This window comes from Lolium perenne, chromosome 3, assembly GCF_019359855.2.
Source record: "Lolium perenne isolate Kyuss_39 chromosome 3, Kyuss_2.0, whole genome shotgun sequence".
NCBI lineage: Eukaryota > Viridiplantae > Streptophyta > Magnoliopsida > Poales > Poaceae > Lolium > Lolium perenne.
This window is the reverse complement of record NC_067246.2, coordinates 331,001,746-331,018,339: the sequence shown is the minus strand read 5'-3', so window position 1 is coordinate 331,018,339 and position 16,594 is coordinate 331,001,746. Positions and strand designations below refer to the sequence as shown.

The 16,594-nt window shown below is 43.3% G+C and overlaps 1 protein-coding gene across 1 annotated transcript; it reads right to left on the bottom strand.

Annotated features, from left to right (window-relative positions):
- Positions 1-2,787: 2,787 nt before the first annotated feature.
- Positions 2,788-10,986, bottom strand: LOC127345818 (uncharacterized). Its single transcript, XM_051372351.1, has 17 exons — positions 10,607-10,986; positions 10,247-10,486; positions 9,992-10,138; positions 9,208-9,286; positions 8,371-8,554; positions 7,947-8,012; positions 7,176-7,412; positions 6,878-7,084; positions 6,454-6,757; positions 6,216-6,375; positions 6,012-6,120; positions 5,582-5,717; positions 5,382-5,437; positions 5,002-5,301; positions 4,798-4,920; positions 3,261-3,968; positions 2,788-3,158 (listed from the first exon to the last, which is right to left on the bottom strand). The coding sequence occupies exons 1-17, from the start codon at positions 10,740-10,742 to the stop codon at positions 2,988-2,990; spliced, it is 3,363 nt and encodes a 1,120-aa protein (XP_051228311.1). The 5' UTR covers positions 10,743-10,986; the 3' UTR covers positions 2,788-2,987.
- Between the last annotated feature and the right edge of the window lie 5,608 nt (positions 10,987-16,594).

Genomic DNA, 16,594 nt, shown 5'->3' with positions numbered 1-16,594 from the left:
TTTGTGTTGCAGGTGAGGTTGCAACTGAGATTTTTTAGTTGTGAGTGAGAAATAATGATTCAAATAGTAAAAAAATTACGTGAGAATTAGTCACTTGATTATCATGTTTCATATGTCAAGGGCATATATTGTTCCCCGCAAAAGAAAAGACGTAGACATGTCCAAACAAATTATGTGAGCACATACGACTTGGGAAACATGACGTTGGACCCACCCAACTTGAGACACTTCAACAATGTTATTTCTCTGTCAGTAGGTCTCATGCGTATACAGTACGACTGTCATATGCCGAATTCCCTCCCTAGCATTCGACCGCTCGAGCAATCACTTTCCATGGCGCGGAAGCGCTCGCGGAGCGAGTCAATTCCCTTTTTATCGCGTAGTGTTTAATTGCGTTCGCATGCATTTGCGTGTTCAAACTAACACCTCGTGCTCCTACTTTACAAGTTGCATGCAGCCAAGAACGTTCACACTGCATGCATGCACATGCACAGAGCATCTTATGGATTTGCATTTAATTAGCCTACTTTTCAGCACGCTCTCACAAGTTGTTGCATGCATACACAAAGCATCTCACTTTTTTTTCAGCACGAGGCAGGCTCTCATTTCTCTTTTTATGCAATTCCCTTTTTAGTTGGTTATTTTGATACGCTAATTAATGTTCTTTTCGATGATTTTTTATTATTTTGGGCTTACTTTTAATAATTTCCTTTTGACAATTCTCTTTTTACAATTCCCTTTTGGATTTTATTTTCATACGGTAATTCATGTTTATAATTCCCTTTTCCGGGCTAGTGGTTTTTAAGGGGGGAAATAACGGGTGGGGAGATCCACTTGCAACTCAAATGAACTACCACTTGCTACTCAAATTAAGTATTGTTTTAAGTTGTAAGTTAACAAAAGTTACTAAAAAAATTGTAAATGAAATTTTACTTTTTAGGGTTGCTAGGTATTTATATTTACCATTGATAAATAACAGGGCACCGGATTAATAACTTGTAAACAAAAAAGTCGCTAAAATATTCTAAATGAAATTAAATTTTTCGGGTTGATATTTACCATTGATAAATAATAGGTCACCGGGTTGATGTAAACTAAAAAAAAGAGTCGCTAAAATATTCTAAATGAAATACTTTTTAGGTTTGGTAATTATTTATTTTTACCGTTGATAAATAACAGGACCCGGGTTGATAGCTTTGTAAAGTAAAAAATGGTCGCTAAAATATTTTAAATGAAATTAACTTTTTAGGGTTGATAGGTATTTATAATTACCGTTGATAAATATTGGGGCACCAGGTTGATAGCTTGTAAACTAAAAAAGAGTGGCTAAAATATGCTAAATGAAATATTTTTCAGGGTTGGTAGTTATTTATTTTTACTGTTGATAAATATCTGGACACCGGGTTGATAGTTATTTATTTTTAATGTTCATAAATCACGGGGCACCGGGTTGATAACTTGTAAACAAAAAAAAAGTCGCTAAAATATTCTAAATGAAATACTTTTTAGGTTTGGTAATTATTTATTTTTACCGTTGATAAATAACGGGACGCCGGGTTGATAGCTTTGTAAAGTAAAAAATGGTCGCTAAAATATTCTAAATAAAATTAATTTTTTAGGGTTGATAGTTATTTATAATTACCGCTGATAAATATTGGGGCACCGGGTTGATAGCTTGTAAACTAAAAAATAGTGGCTAAAATATGCTAAATGAAATATTTTCCAGAGTTGGTAGTTATTTATTTTTATTGTTGATAAATAACTGGACACCGGATTGATAGTTATTTATTTTTAGGGTTGATAGCTTGGTAGTTATTTATATTTACCGTTGATAAATAACGAGGCACCGGGTTGATAGCTTGTAAACTAAAAAAATAGTCGCTAAAATATTCGAAATGAAATTAGCTTTTTGGGTTGGTAAGTTTTAAATTTTACGGTTGATAAATCACGTATTTCGGGGTTGATAACTTTTAGCCCGAAAAAAAAGTTGTCAAAACATGTTAATATGGTTGCTAGTTTTGAAGATCTCGTCGAGACGAGTTCATTAGTGAAGACGTATCTTAAATTGAAGTTGTCAGTTAGGAGATAAAATATTTTAAATTTTAGAATTAAGAAAGGTTCGCGCTGACATCATTCTTTTTGTCTTGTATCAAATGCATGCAACATTTTTCCATAAATAGAAAAATTTGTCAACCATCTGTTAGAAAGGGAAATATAAGCTAATAACATATAAGCTAAAAAAATCCGTCAAAATATTTCAAATAAAATTTAACTTTAGGGTTGATAATTTTATATATTTACCGTTGATCACTCAAGTATGGAGGGTTGATTATTCAAATGGAGAGGTTGATAATTTTAGCCTGAAAAAAAAATCATCGAAACATATTAACATGGGTGCTAGTTTTAAAGATCTCGTCAAAACCGACTCATAGATGAAAACAGATTTTAAATCAGAGTTGTCGTCTGTGAGATAAAACGTTTTGAATTTTCAAATTTGAAAAGATTCTTATTTAGACACGTAACCTGCGTGTGGTCCACAACATGTACATGCTAATGAATTCCCGCACGTAACTTACGAGGAAAGGGAAAACGCGTTTTTCCAAAATCGGGTTGTCAGAAACAGATCGCTCCCTAAGCCCCTGGCGGTCAACCGCTAGCTAGGGCCGCCGTCATATGCATATGTACTACTTCCTTCGGCCCTAAATACGTGTCCCAGATTCAATGACTGGCAAGTATTTAGAGCCGGAGACTTCATGCTTTGTAATGTACCACACAAACAACCAAACAGGTCCACAAGTCGACGTCATTTTAATTGAAGAGCTGCACGTCACGATCACTTCTTTATTGACGTTTACATGTCCAATTTCAGTCTTACTTCTACACGAGCGAGAGCGACACAGCATTATTATTCTTACAATCTCCCAAATGTTTTTCTCTTCCAGAGACGTGCCTCGGACGCGGCACATCAGAGCAGATGAAAGATACTATCAACAGGGGAGCTGGGAGCGGTAGATGTCGTGGTACGATGATGATGGCAGCACGGGCCGCAGCCTCACCGAGAAGGCGTAGCTCACCGGCGGCAGCAGGTACTGCTCGTGCACGCACGGCGTCCAGCTGTCGTCCCCGCCCACCCCCATGTGCCTGTGATCAAGATGCACCTGCAGCGCAACACAATCCAAAACCAATTTTAGCATCACTCCGTCATCACAGTCTCAGCAGTTTCTGAACATCAATTAATCTGAGCTGCAAACAGAACAAACCTCGATGTCGTCTCCCTTGACCAGCTTGTGGTTATGTGTTGCCCGGTTGAGCTCCGTGGCGCCGTAGTAGCTGGCGCTCACCTGCATCAGCGGGGACTCCTCGCTGTGCATCGAAGCGAAGATGCCGTACCCGCCGGCGTTCCGGAGCGCCATCCATCTGACATCCGCGCGGCCACCGCATTCCCCCGGGACAATGTAGGGCACATGGAGGTCCTCTACATTGCTCTCGTACACGCCAACGTGTGCGGCGGCCTTGCGGTCGGGGTAGCACTCAAACGGCCCCCGCCCGTACCACGTGACATGGTCCAAGGATTTCTCGGCATTGAACACGATGCCCACCCGGGGGATAGGGGGCAGGTCACTCTTGGGGCTTACCTCGTATTTGAGGACCACATCGCCCGACTCGTAGATCCGGCATCGCATGTTGACTCGGAAGAGTGCAGACTCATAAGCTTCTGAAAGAGCGGCGTCATCGGCGGGTTTTGCCAGGTGTCCAGGTAGACCGTGATATACGGTGGAAACCTCGACGGTGTTGTCTGGCAGCTCCTTCACTGAGAACTGACTGCTGTGGAAGGAAATGTTGTCCAGGAAGGCTTCTCTCCATCTTGTACCATAGGACTTGGTGTAGAAGCCTCCGTTGTCATTGTCAGTTGGTGCACGCCAGAAGCAAGGAAGTATACCCTTGCTCAGAAGCTCGACGTTGTTGATCTGTTGTTCGGAGAAATATCATGAGTTCCAGATTTTCATAAACGAATAAGTAGTGATGCTGAACAAAAAAGTATGTTCTCAGTTTCACAGACTAAGATAACTGTAGGAACTAAAGATGGAAGAGCTCATCTGCGCTCAGGCAGACCGCATGGAAAATGAATACCTTTAAGAGCTCTAGATAACTCTAGGCATTGCACAGTAAATCAAACAATCAAAGCATTAAGAGAAATAAAGTGACAGCCCGCCAATTTAGAGGACAAATATGTAGTGACACTGTGATAGATAGATCAGTTATTCGCATAGACATAAAAAAGCATGACACAATGAGCTAGTCACAAATCATGACTATGTATCTATACGATGTACTCCCTCTGATCCATAATAAGTGTTGGGGATTTAGTAGTAAGCTTTTGTACTAAGTTAACGACGCTTATTATGGATCGGAGGGAATAGTAAAATCTGTAGCATGTGAACGCTGTTCACAAATCGCAACTTGCACTGTGCAAAGCCAGATGTTATTCAGGGCCATAGAGAGGTCTTGGAACCAACAAGGAGCACATAGGTATCACAACTATTAAAGACATACAGAACTGCATTTTGCAATATCGACAGCTGCTACTGTAACTGTGACTAAAGAGGCCCTAGACTTGCTGTTATCTGTTTAAAATAAACCTAAAAAAATACTCCTTTTAAGATTTTGGGCCATCACTGGTGTACAATCTTATGAGGTTATTTGGTTGTTGCCTCCTGAATTTAGAACGCATACTCAAACATGCTAACCAAAATGATAAAGCAAATGAAACTTCCTTTTTAGTCGACCACAACATACCTTCCAACTGTCAATTGTTCCCAATCGACTGTTTATTTTGATTTGCCATTCGCTGCTCTTGCCAATAATTACACTATCACCAACCCGTTCAGAGATCAAAGGGCTCTTGGTCAATGCTATCACCTGAAGATGGCAGTGTCTAGTGAGCAGTAAGATAATTCAAGAAGATACAGGAGCAAACAGGATCAGGCTGAGGAAACATACATGAGGGGCAAAGCCATTTGTCTGAGGCAAACAAACTTGTGCTGAAGCCAAGATATGACCTTCTTTAGCCCATCGTGTTTGGTACCTCTGTTTCACATTTATAGACAAAAAAACTTCTTTTACTGCACATGCGGTCCAAAGAGGATACCAAGGTGATGATTCTGCCTTGATAAGATGGCTACTTTGTGGTGCTAGGTTTGCAACGTCGAGTGAACCAGAGCCCAAAACGCAACCATCCCCGAGAAGAACCCAATTGAAGTCCAAAGCCGCTGTTGTCTCCTCAAAATGTAAATTTTCAATCTGCACGATAATAATCATGGACCTATTAGATCCATTAGCCATATGACGAAACAGCTTGATGAATATTGACCAGAGGTTACCTTAAGAATGTTATCCACCAATGATATTTTGATAGGCTGGTAAAGATATTTAACTTCTGCAAACAGAATTTAATGATCCTGTAAGCTTAACATCTAGTGTCTAGGGAGATGAAGATCTTATGTGCAACAACTTAGTGAATAAAAAGACAATAGGATTTAAAGTACACATGGAGCAGGAGCAGCCACAAATTTCTGCTTACCATTAACAGCTGGGTGAATCGTCCGATCAGGCCACACAATGCCATTAATGCAAAAATTTAAGTCATTTGGAGTGTCTCCAAAGTCACCCCCATATGCCCAAGCTTTAGATCCATCAGCGTCCTCCTTCGTTAAACCCTGAAAAGGAGTTTTAAAAAAAAGTAGTTGAGAAACAAATTTACCAACATTATATTTGTTGTAAGAAACAAAGTCAGTTATCCAAATTTGGCATTCAATTTTATTCTATATTAGCCTAACATGGTTTTGTGAGTCAATATTATTTTTGAAAAAAAAGGACAAACAGTGATCCGATATAACCGCCATGTACACTATAATCATAGAACTCACATATAACTACGCAAACAGAATTTTGGCATGGCATGCTCAGCAAATAGAACGTTCCAGATAAGATGACAGTAAAACGCTCATAACCTGATCGACCCAGTCCCAAATAAAACCTCCTTGGAGTCCCAGAGTGCTGTCTATCGCCTTCCAGTATGCATCAATATTACCATTACTGTTCCCCATAGCATGTGAATATCTTGAAAACAAAAGGTATATTGTTTATTTAACCTTTCTGGTATTTCGATGAAGACAAAGAGAATCAAGTAAGGTGTGGCGCCACAGATAACATACTCGCAGAGAATGAGGGGCCTATTTTCAGATGGATCTTTCGCAATCTTAAGAATATCCCAGACACGCATGTACATGGGGCATACAATATCTGTGGACGATGTTCTGGAGCCACCCCCTTCATAATGGATGAGCCTTGTCGGGTCTCTTCCACGAATCCACCCTACAATATTGTGATCCACAACATCGTAAAAAATACCAAGAGTTGGACCGTGATGGGAGAAAATGATTTAACGCTTACCAGACATAGCAGAGTGATTTGGCCCATGTGAGGATTCATTTCCCAAGGACCAAATAATTATGCACGCATGATTTTTGTCCCTCTCCACCATGCTAACGAAACGATCCAGCATACAATTTGCCCAAATGGGTTCTAGTGTAGGATGTTTGAAATGGCTAGATTCATCAAAGCCATGTGTCTCCATATTGGCTTCATCAATTACATAAAGACCAAAAATGTCACATAACTCGTACCACCTAGGATGTTGGGGGTAATGGCAGTTTCTAACAGCATTGATGTTGTTTTGTCTCATCAAAACTAGATCCTGTAAAAAGCAGATAGTAAATACCTGAGGCCAATGACTAGAAACATCAAACTGAAGAAATGGCATGCTAAAAACGACATCAAATACAAAAAAAAAAAACCTGCAAAGAAAATGAGTGACCTTGATCATGCATGCTTCTATATTGGTCTTCCCGACACGTGGATGATGCTCATGTCTATTGACGCCTCTCATTACAACAGGGCATCCATTGACAAGCATCTGCTTGTGTGCCAGGACTACCTTACGAATGCCTACTTGGCATGATTCGCACTCAATAAGCATCCCATTGGCATCTTTAAGGAGAACAACAAGAGTGTATAAGTTCGGCTGTTGGGAAAGGAAATATAGTTATAAGATATAGCAGTTCAATTGTAATAGTAACCTTTTATGGAAATTTCCCTAGGATTAGATCTCTTACTTTTTCACCAGACCAAAGCTTTGGATTTTCCATTTTCCCACCAAGAACATAACCATGAAAACCATGACAAGGGCCTCCTTTAGGATTCGGCTTTGACTTCAAATTGACCACATTAGCAGCTGACATATCTGAATTTAAACCATCAGATGGTCCAGAATTATCGAATATTGTTGCTTCAATAGAAAAAGTTGGGACATGCTCCCGGTCTTGCTTGTTTGAATCGATTTCCACCTCAACCTAACATACAGAACAACGTTATAAGTGAGTATAATTACAGAACAGCATCAGAATAAGTGTTCCCTTGATTAATGCAGAAGTTAGAGGCTATAACATCTGGACTGTAGAAAAGGATTTGCCCTCTATGGGGTTAAAAGGGAAAAACATAGTAATCTAAATTGTGGGATCCAATTAATGCAGAACTTAGAAGCTATAACATCTGGACTGTAGAAATGATTTGTCCACTATAGGGTTAAAAGGGAAAACCCTATTAATCCAAATTGTGGGATCCAAGCAGAGTCGACTATAAAGACATAACTTTTTTGTCTTTTTTACTTCATAATATAGGATCAACTTTCAAATAAAATTACTGGGTTCAGTTCAACTATAATATGAACAAGTGGTTGTGGATAATAGTTGCTACAGTGATGAATGATACTATGTTTCAAGTTTATTGGCATTCCCATATATGCCACTGTTCACTATTTACTCGCAGCATTTGCTCCATAATATAGCATAAGTTTCTAACATCGCACAGATGGCAAGCACAATTACCTCAATATCAGCTACACGGAAGTTCTCGTCCAAGGTTGCTTTGAAAAAGTAATCCGTGATAAAGATCTGCAAGGAAAAGGAATACCACTCACTAACCATTGATTTTCCCTGATCGGGGAGACAGATAAGACAAACCAAAATTGCCAGGGCAGTTGACATGAAAAAAATAATAATACTAGCATAAAGTTTCGGGTTGAAAGTATCGCATATTTTTCTATTCCTTCATCACATCCTCCAAATTTTTCTTTCGTGTAATCTTCCTATAGTGAAGAAAGTGCACAGGACAGGTTGATAAGAAAAAAGTTTACAGTTGACATTTCATGTGTGAGTATAAAGAGATAAGATAACCAAGTTGTACTCCTATATTGACTATCTGGACATAGCTGGCAGCAGGACCATTTGTGAGCAGAACTCAAGAAGTAACCTGTGGTTTTGACAGTAGTAGCACATCCCTGTGAATACCAGACAACCACCAATGGTCCTGATCTTCAAGATAAGAACCATCACTCCACCTCATGACTTGAACAGCAAGAACATTTTCCTTGTCTGGATCAGAATGATGGCAGCAATCAGTGATTTCAAACTCGGCAGGGAGCCTGCTGTCCTGGCTACAAAAACACAAAAAGCATGTAGTTCATTTTCTGGGCAACAAATAACAAACTTCAATAGATGACCAAAAAACAAATCTTCATGTGGAAATTGTTAAATAGCTAGATAGGATGCAGAACTTAAATACTGCAAGGATATCTCACAGGTCACAACGAGTATAATACATAGAACAATCCATTACCTAGAAGATCAGCACTCTGTAGTCTATATATAAGCTATCTTTGCAAAGTGACATAAAGCCAGATATTGGTTCAATGCCAGCTCATTTTAATAAAAATCAACAGACAGATTGTTATAACAGATGTTTCATACATATGAGCAAATAGATAACGCTTCACAACGGCATATCTTAATTAATTAGAAGAACATGGGGAATCTAGACATCTTGCAACTAAAAATATTTGCTAATGTGAAAGGTCATATGCAAAAAAAATCATGCTTTGTGGATCATGCATTCAAGCAATCAATGCTGCCACAAACACTCCACGTTGTTATCTACTAAGGAGCACATGTAAACTTACGAGTTGGAAACTCAAGTACGATGCTTCACAAGATCCTTGGGAAGTAAATACATGAACTATATTCACTTGATAATTCACCATACATTTTTGGAGATAAAAAAATCCAAGCAGCGGAAATATTTGTCTCATACCTATACCCAATCGGTACGCCATTTACCCAAGCAATAAACGCTGAATCAACAGCTTCGAAATGCAACAAGATCCTCCGACCTATCACAATCAGTTCAAAATTATTTAAATTGAATGGCCATACTATGTGATCACAATAACTGGTGTATTCATGTAAGCATTAGGGACAACAGTGTTATGCATGTGGAGAAAGAACAAACATGTCATAATTACCATTACAGGAGACAGCACGGGCCTACCATAGTAAGAACAAGAAAAACATGTAAACCATAAGCAAATTAGATTGTATGATTAACGAGATAGGAGAACTCTTGAAGAACTGCAGTCAACTTTGGCAAATCCTAGACAACCACACAAAAAATGACAGCAAGATTTGCCACAAGATTTTATTAGGTAGTTCAATAAACCAGGGCTGCCAATTTAACCGCCTAGACGATAGGCAATAACTATAATCCAGACAAACTCTTGAAGAACTGCACAGTCAAATAAAGACAATCCTAGACGACGACAAAAACCTTGGAAGCTAGACGATAGGTGTTGTTTGTTGTTGAAGAAACACATTTTCATTCCATGAGCCATTTAACCATGTAATTCTCATCACAATTGGCATGAACAAACAAAGTAACTAACTTCCTTGGAGGTATCATCACTATTATCAAGAATTGTCTTTAGTATTATAAGGCTATCGATGCTACATGCAATGCAACCAACTCATTCACAAAGAAGAGGAAGATCTGGTTCCATAAGCAAGATTTTGCTTTCGCAGAAAGAATATATATAGCATACCTTTCCACTCTTTTGGGATGTGAAAAACCTTCCTGTAACAGCCAGTGGGATTTTCAGACGGCACGAACGGCGGGTTCATCGGGAAAGGATAAGTGACATTCGTGTAGATCGGGCGGTCAAACCCATGCATCTGCCAATTGGAAGGAACTGCAACCAAATGTCCGTTCATGTCAGCATTCCAACGCAATGAGTATCATAGAACTTCTCATCTAAAAAAAAAAAAACAGCTCATTGGAAAAGCGAGTAGCAGCGTGCCTGGCAGAGCCTCCCAATCTGAGTCATTAAACTGCGCATCGTAGAATTTCTCCGGGACGCTCTCCGGCGACTGAGCCAGCCGGAACTTCCAGTACCCGCTCAGTGACCGCGCGTACGGCAGCCCCTGGGACCAGAACGCCGCGCTCTCCAGCGCGCCGCGGACCGCGTCGTCGTTCCAGACGGCGGGCTCGGCGTCCAGGTAGCTCACGTTCCTCCGGTCACTCCAGTACTTGAGCGCCCCTGTTTAAGAGTTCAGAACACGGAGAGCAGAGATTCAGCAAACGAATCACCGTGTGGAATTACTCTCGCAGCGATTGCGTCCTCCTGATCTGGTCGAGGGATGCAGCGACTTGGATTTACCTTGGAGGGTGTCGTGGGTGCGCAGCGGCACGTGCGCGTCCCGCTTCCTCCAGCGGAAGAAGGACGGGTCCTCCCAGGGCTTGTGCGGGGAGTTGGTGGGAGGGAACATCGCGCCGCTCGCGGAAGCCACCGCCATTGCGGAGGTATCCGAATCGCTCTGTCTGTACTCAATTCGAACTGGTCATCGATCTCGCGCGCCGAGGAGGAGGAAGAAGGAGAGCCTGATCGAAGCACGGAACGATCCGTCAGACGAAGCTGACCGGCGAGCGAAGGGAGGAGGAGATCGAGCACGCCGGCGGCAGTAGGCCGCTCACCGTCGCCGTCGAGGGGAGTGACAAGTTTGGGGACAAAGTCTTCTCGACGATGAACAGAAAAAAAAAAAAAAACTGATTAATTACCGCCACATACATAGTGGTGAGCTTGAGGATCTGCCTACGTGTACCGTCACTGACATGTGGAGCTTGGGCCCACCTGTCTGTGAAACATCGAGTGGTAGCAGTACGTATCCGCTCCGGCTCAGAAGATTCTGTCTGATCCGGACAGGAGCAGCAAGCCATGAGCCGTTCTCGAGTAAAGATGCGTTCCAAGCCCATCAGAACTTCATCCTCAGCGGTCCAGCTGTATGTATAAACGGCTCAGTGGTGTGTATGGCAGACTTTTTTTTTCTCTGATACCACTAGTTTCTACTACACATTCTCAAATAAACAAACTAGTCTCTACTACAATTCCTCAACAAAAAAAACTAGTCTATACTTTGTTTGCATTTGGGTCCCACGCAAATTGGGAAACCAAATGTAGTTCACCACCACACCCATCTCATCCCATCCAGGCTAGGTTGTGGATGGCGGACCCTTTGTAAAAAAAGGTTAGCTAAAGTGTGGTTTTTGTCCTCTTTGCAAGAAGTGTTGCGACTCGGTGACCCATCTTCTAATGAATTGTCGCTTCACAACCCGCCTTTGGAAAATTTGGAATGCTTAGCTCAGCTTTCGCGGGCTTAATCTCCATCATTGGTCGAACACTCAGTCAATCAAGAAATGGTGGTTTAACATGTCCTATGATGCTACGCACAACCACAAAGCAGTGTCTTCCCTCACCCACCTCACGATTTGGGGAATTTGAAATGAATGAAACATCTAGGTTTTCGGTAGCAAGCATGCCACACCGCATATAGTATTCTTTTGAAGATCAAAAAGGAGGCAAAACATTGGGTTATTGCACGAGCGAAGTGCTTAGCTGAAATCATAAGGAAGAGTTGTCCTGTTACATTGAAAGCTAAAGATCATTTTTAATAGTACTAAAATGATTTGGGTGGGAGTGGTGTTTTGGAACATGCAATCATATGCTCCCTCTATTTTGAATTGCATCTTACACATATTTTGAATTTTAAAAAATTTAAACAAAATTTTTGCATGTACATCTTCACGTGCTACACGCTCACAAAGTTGTTTCATAAAAAATCGACTTGTCATGTGACGTGTGTAAAAAGACAAAAAACTCAGTGCTAGAAATAATGTGTTTTACAAGATAAATTTTCTCTTTTTTCCATAGACTAAAAAAGATATTAGTTTTTCATGAAACTGGCGAACGCACAAATATTATAGAGATGTACATGTAATTTTTTTTGTCAAAAACTTTTGACACTTCAAAATATAATTTTTTGTAGAGGGGGCATACGTACGTAGCTGAGAGCCAAATTGAATTTTCGGATTTGGGCAAACTCTTACCCGGTTTCCGAAATATAGTCGTTTGTCACTCATAGTCGTAAATACTACTCTCTTTTTTTTTGCCTCTGGCGATTGCACTCCACATGGGCGAATATGAATCAATCTATAGGATGTTTCGTGGATTCACATTCAATGTAACCGTCGTTCATGCACCTGTCTGTTTCTGCATTGATCCTTATCAAGTTTTGAGTTGATTTGGCTTTTTTGGGGCATTTCCAGCGGTGCGACGCACGGACGTCCGAAATGTTCGTTTGCGTCGCGCGGCGGACGCGAGACTGACCGTTTTTGTTCGCGCGTCCGTTTGCATCTTGGGGTGGCTCCAGCGGCGCGACGCATTTCCGCGTTTGCATGAAATATGAAGTTCCGAAACAACAAAATAATATTCAACGAGTCATAGTTATTACATTTAAATTTTAAAAAGTCTGCATGCAAATAAGATAGTACTCCTCTAGGCATGATCTGCATGGCCAGCCAATGTCCATTGATGCTCAAGCAGATCCGTTTGCAGCTATTTGGAGACGTTCTCGTCAGTGACTTCTACATTCCTATGTAGATAGTCCTGCCAAGATGAAGCTCCAGGAAGTGGCGCAACCAGCTCACCTTAGAAATCCCATTGGTTCTCATTGCGGCCATCAGGACGCTCGTTCTCAACGATCATGTTGTGCATGATCACGCAGCATGTCATCACCTCATGCATGGTCTTCAGCGACCATGTTCTTGCCGGGTGACGGACAATTGCCCACCGAGCTTGGAGCACACCAAACCCGCGCTCCACATCTTTCCTGCAAGCCTCTTGCATCTTCGCAAACCTTCTCGTCTTCTTGGAGTTTGGATTACAGACAGTCTTCACCAATGTGGCCCAGTCAGGGTAGATGCCATCAGCAAGATAATATGGCTTGTCATATGCATTTCCATTGATCTCATAGCTCACCCGGAGAGCTTTGCCTTGCATGAGCCGGTTGAAAACCGGTGATCGGTGCAACACATTGATGTCATTGTTGGAACCGGCCATGCCAAAGAATGAATGCCAAATCCATAAATCTTGAGATATGACAGCTTCAAGAATGACAGTTGTTCCCCCCGCATGCCCGCTGTACGCACCCTGCCATCTAAATGGACAGTTTTTCCACTGCCAGTGCATGCAATCTATGCTGCCAATCATTCCTGGGAAGCCTCTAGACTCGTTGATAGACAGGAGGCGCCTTGTATCCTCAACAGTTGGCTCCCTACAGTAATACTCTCCGAACACGGCAATCACGGCTCGGCAAAACCTGTACAGCCTCAAGACAGGTGCTCTCACCCATTCGAAGATACTCATCGAATATATCCGCAGCCATTACATATGAGAGCATGCGAATAGCCGCGGAGCATTTTTGGTACGAGGTGAAGCCTAACGCACCTGTTGCATCGCGCCTGCATTGAAAGTAGGGGTCGTAGTTTCTGACGCCCCGTAGAATGACCAACAACAGGTCCCTTGACATCCTGTATCGGCGCCGGAACATTTTTTCCGGGAAGATCGGATTGGTGAGGTGGAAGTAGTCCTTGTGGAGGCGGGCCTGCCCTTCCACTCTGTTGCGCGGCAGGTTTTTGGAGCGTCCCTTCACAGAGCCCCGGTGTTGCGGCCCCGGGTTAGAGGTGAACTCGTGGATCATGGAGGCCGCAGTAGTAGCCAATGTCTGCGTGGACTCATCGGACTCCTCGTCGGAAGAGGAGTCGACAACCTCCGCGCGGAACTTGTCCAACATCTGCCACATGTCCATCTGCATGGGTACAAACTGCGGATCAATGGCCGCGCACAATAGCGCCGAAAACACGAGTAGAAACCTACCGGCGCAATTGACCGAACAGGTCGTGGGCGGCGCGGAAGGGCGGCGCAACCGGGAGCGTTTCGGCCGAAAACAGCCGGCACGTACGCGGCGGAGCACGCTCCTGCTCTCCCGCGCGGCAAGAACGGAGCCGACGCCGACTACTGCGGCGCTACGGCCGTACGGCGGCGCTAGGGGTGGGGGTGGTGCCGTCGCACTAGGGCAGGAAAGAAGGGGAACAAGAAGCAAATCGAAGCGGTCGATTTCGCTGTCCCTGACATGCAGGACCGGGTAAGAAATGGAGGATGCTCGGAGCGACCGCCGAGTGTCCGCGGAGACGCAAACCTGGCGCATATTTGGGCCAGATTTGCGTCTCCGCGGACGGTCCGGTCACTTTGCGTTGCCCCGCTGGAACAGGCCCCAGACGCATTTCCGGTCACGGCGGACAAAAACGGTCGCTCATCGACCGTTTGCGTCGTGCCGCTGGAGATGCCCTCACGGAGGAGAGCAGATCACTCCACTGCCAGGTCTCCTCTCGATCATTTGCATGTGAAGGAAAGCAAAAGTGTCGAGAACCCAAGAGGCAAAGAGAACTACCTCCACGCACGCAGATTACAATAGTTGTCGATTACCGGCCAGCAACAGTGTTCGTCAGCGACTGAGCAGCACATACAAGGTACTCCTGCAACTCTAAAGTAAAACAAACAAATCTCTTGTCATCAGACAGGTGACACCTCTCATCAACTTTTTTTCTTTGACCTCAGGAACAGTAGTACAGTACAACAAATCTCTCGTTCCCGTCTACCTCTCCCGGCCGTGTGATTGTGTGGTGATCTCGCGGTCTCCTGCCTCCCCAACACCTCGATCGCTGCTCCATCTCCTCCGGACGCATTCACCTTTCCGTCGGACTCCCTACGGACCTCTTCGATCGAAAGATCCTGCCGTACACGGAGGTGAAAAGTTAATCGTAGTTATCGAGTCTGGTCAGCCTTGAGAATCAACTTATGGTTGGATGATGGTTGGATGGTTAAAAGGGCAGTGACACTCCCAACTCATCAGAATTTAAATCTTAAATTTGACACTTTGGTGTCTCGTTAAAATGCCGAATATTTTTTAGTGGGAGGTGAGGTCAGTTTCTTAGACTCGGTCTCTCAGACATGCTCATAAGGGTAGGATGTGCGCACTAGCGTGACCCAAAACAATGACCCAAACCGTCTATTTTAATATAAATGTAGCCCACGGATAAATAATGGGTCGCGGTTGCAGAGTGCGCCTAGCGGCCCGGGGTAGGTCGTGAAGGAGGCGAGAGGAAGCATTGGGCGGCCGAGATCGAGGCGATCGACTACCGCCACTCTGCCGTTGTGCAACGCCGCCAGCATCGTACCATTTGGGCTGCATGGGCTGCGATCGATGGGAACGAACCCGTGAACAATGGCGGCCTCGGTGATAGTGAGGAGTAGACATAGGCCAACCAAAAGTAGAGGCGGCCTTTATTTACTTTCGATTTGATGTGGACCTTTTTGTAATTAGTCATGTGAACTTAATTATGGAATTATCTGGTACAATGTGCCAATTGCAAAAGGGCCCGGCGGCCGACGGACGGACACTCTCGCGGTCCATGCATTGTTCACGCAGACATCTGTTCCCCAAAGTTGGTGAACGGATATGTCACATCAGATAGGTGATACGTCTCAAACGTATCTATAATTTCTTATGTTCCATGATAGTTTTATGACAATACTCACATGTTTTATATACACTTTATATCATTTTTATGCATTTTCTGGCACTAATCTATTAACAAGATGCCGAAGCGCCAGTTCCTGTTTTCTGCTGTTTTTGGTTTCAGAAATCCTACACAGGAAATATTCTCAAAATTGGCGAAACAAAAGCCCACGGTCTTATTTTCCACGGAGTCTTCCAGAACACCGAAGAGGAGACGAAGAGGGGCCACGAGGCGGCCACACCATAGGGGGGCGCGGCCCCATCCCTGGTCGCGCCGCCATATGGGGTGGGCCCCTCGGGAGTCCTCCGACTCTGCCCCTTCGCCTATATAATCCTTCCGTCGCGAAAAACCTAGTACCGAGAGCCACGATACGAGAAAAGTTACTGAGGCGCCGCCGCCGTCAACCCCATCTCGGGGGGTTCTGAAGATCGCCTCCGGCACCCTGCCGGAGAGGGGAATCATCACCGGAGGGCTCTACATCACTATGTCCGCCTCCGGACTGATGCGTGAGTAGTTCATCCTTGGACTATGGGTCCATAGCAGTAGCTAGATGGTTGTCTTCTCCTCTTGTGCTATCATGTTTAGATCTTGTGAGCTGCCTATCATGATCAAGATCATCTATTTGTAATGCTACATGTTGTGTTTGTTAGGATCCGATGAATATGGAATACTATATCAAGTTGATTATCGATCTATCATATATGTGTAGTTTATGATCTTGCATGCTCTCCGT

Bases quoted from the DNA above. Each gene is read 5' to 3' on its own strand.
- LOC127345818 (XM_051372351.1), bottom strand. From the start codon at position 10,742: ATGGCGGTGGCTTCCGCGAGCGGCGCGATGTTCCCTCCCACCAACTCC. The intron at 8,555-9,207 runs GTATGAGACAAA...GTGTTTTTGTAG, and splicing joins GGCGTACCGATTGGGTATAG to CCAGGACAGCAGGCTCCCTG. The intron at 6,758-6,877 runs GTCACTCATTTT...TGCTTTTTACAG, and splicing joins TAGAAGCATGCATGATCAAG to GATCTAGTTTTGATGAGACA.